The 2,884-nt window shown below is 42.2% G+C and overlaps 1 protein-coding gene across 1 annotated transcript in view; it reads left to right on the plus strand.

Moving 5' to 3' along the window:
• ORC2 (origin recognition complex, subunit 2) overlaps positions 1-2,884 on the plus strand; it is a gene marked incomplete at its 5' end in the record, with an annotated part of 15,262 nt that overhangs the window by 4,574 nt on the left and 7,804 nt on the right. The window contains 2 exons of the mRNA XM_009696992.1: positions 612-796; positions 1,406-1,504. Coding sequence (XP_009695294.1) covers positions 612-796; positions 1,406-1,504 — 284 coding nt within the window. The remainder of the gene's footprint in view (positions 1-611; positions 797-1,405; positions 1,505-2,884) is intronic.

Below are 2,884 nucleotides of genomic sequence, written 5' to 3' on the forward strand. Positions count from 1 at the left end.
GTAGGTGAACCTGCTTTGGCAGGGGGGTTGAACTATATGATCTCCAGAGGTCCCTTCCAACCCTGATGATTCTGTGATAGCTGGTTGGTTATACATGCTCAGAATGAATACAGATGAGAACTTAGTGTATGGCATTTCATGTTCTGTTTCTTCTTTTGTGTTGAGAGACCAAGACTGAGCCAGATTCTGTCTGTGCTCTTCAGTCAAGACTGCTAACAGAGGTCTTTTACAAAACCTTTTTTGCAGAGTGTGACCCAGAAGATACTCAACTTGCATGATTGGCATTTGGGAAAACTGACGTAGAGATGCTAAGAGTAGTAGGGAATTCCATTGTCCATTTTTAGTCACTTTTTATGGTAGGATTACGTTTCCTAGTTGATATCAAGGAGCAAGCTTTACTAAACTATAATTTGTGAGCCTAGAACTGGGAAAGAAATGGCTATCTGTGTTTGCAGTCCTCTTAAGCGTTGATTTTACTCTTCTGTGAAATATATTTAGAAATCATATGCTTGAAAAACATATAGGGAATGTATGTGAGAGAGCAAGATGTTGCAAAATGCGTTCTGTGTAAGAAGTTGTTGCTAGCTTTTAACCTTAAATTTATGCTTTAGCTCCAGATCCCTATTTAGAAAGTGAGAGTGAATATTCTGCTTCCTGCTCAGAGGAGGAGGATGAGGAAGACCAGAAAGAAATCAGCACTGTTTTATCAGGTCGAAAGACCCCAGCAAAAACTAAGGCTGCATCTACACCTCCTCCCAGAAACGCTCTAGTCAAAAAAATTAAGGAGGACAAGATGGTGAGTGCACAGAAAATATACCCCTGAGGTAGGAAGCATGAAGGGATGTTTAGTGACAATAAGCTGTCAGTGACCACAATTAACTATGGGGAAGAACTGCTAGACTCATTTCAAATCAAACCAGCTGGGTTGGCTTTTGCTGTACTTCTGAGCAATCCCTGTTGGACAGGCATCACGTGAGCCTGTGGGCTAATCTAGTCTGTATCTGCAGCAGCTCCAGAAGGAGAAGTTCTAAGATGACCATGAAGCAGGAAACTTGTACTGAGAAAGGATGAAGATATTGACTCCTATAGCACCAAAAGAAGCACACATTACTTTCTGGCTTTGTGTTCAGCTTCGTTGTCTGATTTCCTTCCAGCACCAGGGATCCCCACACCCCCTTACAATTATTGCTATGTTCAGCTCTCTCAGAATCTCTTTTCTGTCTCTGTCTTCAGGAAGGAACCATCTGACTAGGTTAGCTTTGGCAGAATGCTACTGCTTCTGGCTTTCTGTGCATCCTTGCTCTATGTCTCATATTGGCCATCTTCAGACATGTTTGTGGGTGCAAAGGGAGAGGGATAACTTGATAGCAGGAGGAGTGTGGCTGATCTTGCTATCCCTTTTTAGAGCAATCTGGTGGAGGAATACTTCGAAGCTCACAGTAGTTCCAAAGTGCTCACTTCAGATCGAACGCTGCAGAAGTTGCGGAAAAGAAGATTGAATCAGGTACACTTCATAGTGAATCACACAACTCTCGGAGCTTTTGATCTCTTTGGTGAAGATTTCCCTCATAAAAATTTCCTGATGTTGCTATTTGCACTGTATTTCTGCTGATTACATTCTCGGTGGTAAGGCTTATTTAGGTAGCATTTTAAGCATTATGTCTCCTACTGCTGCTCTGAGCAGGGACAGTGCCCAGTTGTTCAAACCTGAGGCAGTAGGGAAGATGCAGGGAGAAGGCACTATCAGGTGAGCAGATAGCTGAAAGCTGCAGTTACTAGAACAAGTTAAAGTTTGCTTTGGGTGGAGGAGAAGAGGGAGAAGCAGAGTTGTAGAGACCTACCTTAAAAATTATTACCAAAACAGCATTTTTGTCAATGAAATGCTTAGGGGAATTACAAGCTGTCTTGACTATTTATGTGTAGAGGAAACTGAGAGACCTTTTCATCTGAGCATTACTGGGTCAAGCCACGTGCAGGACTGGGACAGCTCTAAATGTTGTCACCTAGTTTGTGAAATGCAGTTTGTCCCCTTCCTGTTCCTAGGAGACGGGAACGGTCTAATTGTGGTGACTGAATTACTGTTTGGTTTTTTTTTTTCCATATGCCACTTCTCCAAGACAGTTCAAAGCAAGCAGTTGCACCCTACAGAGACAGGTACACAAGGACAGGTGCCAGGGAAGCATGTAAAACTTAGAGCTCTACAGTCTATGACTCCTTTTTGCACCCATCTTTGTTTTAAAAGATGGCATGTATGCAGATTGCCTGATGCCTGCTGTTGTCTGGAATTGCTACCCAGAGAAACATCTGGATTCTTAAGTTCTTTCATATCAGCTCTAGAAGGAAATCAAGGCTTTCAGTATTAAATCTAGCACTGGCTCCAAAGAAATTGAAGGCTTAGCAGTTCTGTCTCTCAATGCTTTATGTTTGTCTGATACATTGCAGCTGTCTTTGTGTTCTTTCCAGAATAAACTGTCTCCTACTGCAAGGGAGCGGAAAGCAAAGCTGTTAAAATTGAAGAGAAAGGGAGGCCAGTGTAGATCTGATGCCATTTGTCATGCTACTGTGCTGTTTAAACATCAACATCCCAGTATACCTTTAAAGCTGAACTAATCCTTTGATTTTTGATGCTTTTGAAATAATACTTTTTCTGCCTTTAGCTGCCAGCTGCAAATTATTTCCTTTCTGCTGTGTTTCTTTGTTTGAGATGATGTTTGTGAGCATTCTTTTGTAGTGACAAACACCTGAACCATTGCTAAGCATGTCGATTGGAGCCCTTGCTCCTGTGAGCAGGTTGTGATGTAGGTATCTTCCTGATACAGTGCTTGGGGCTGTGTAAGCTCCAAGTGTGTCCATTATTTCAGTAGTGGTTTTCCCATACTCAGCA

The sequence above is a fragment of the Cariama cristata genome, unplaced genomic scaffold, assembly GCF_000690535.1.
Source record: "Cariama cristata isolate BGI_N322 unplaced genomic scaffold, ASM69053v1 scaffold20303, whole genome shotgun sequence".
NCBI lineage: Eukaryota > Metazoa > Chordata > Aves > Cariamiformes > Cariamidae > Cariama > Cariama cristata.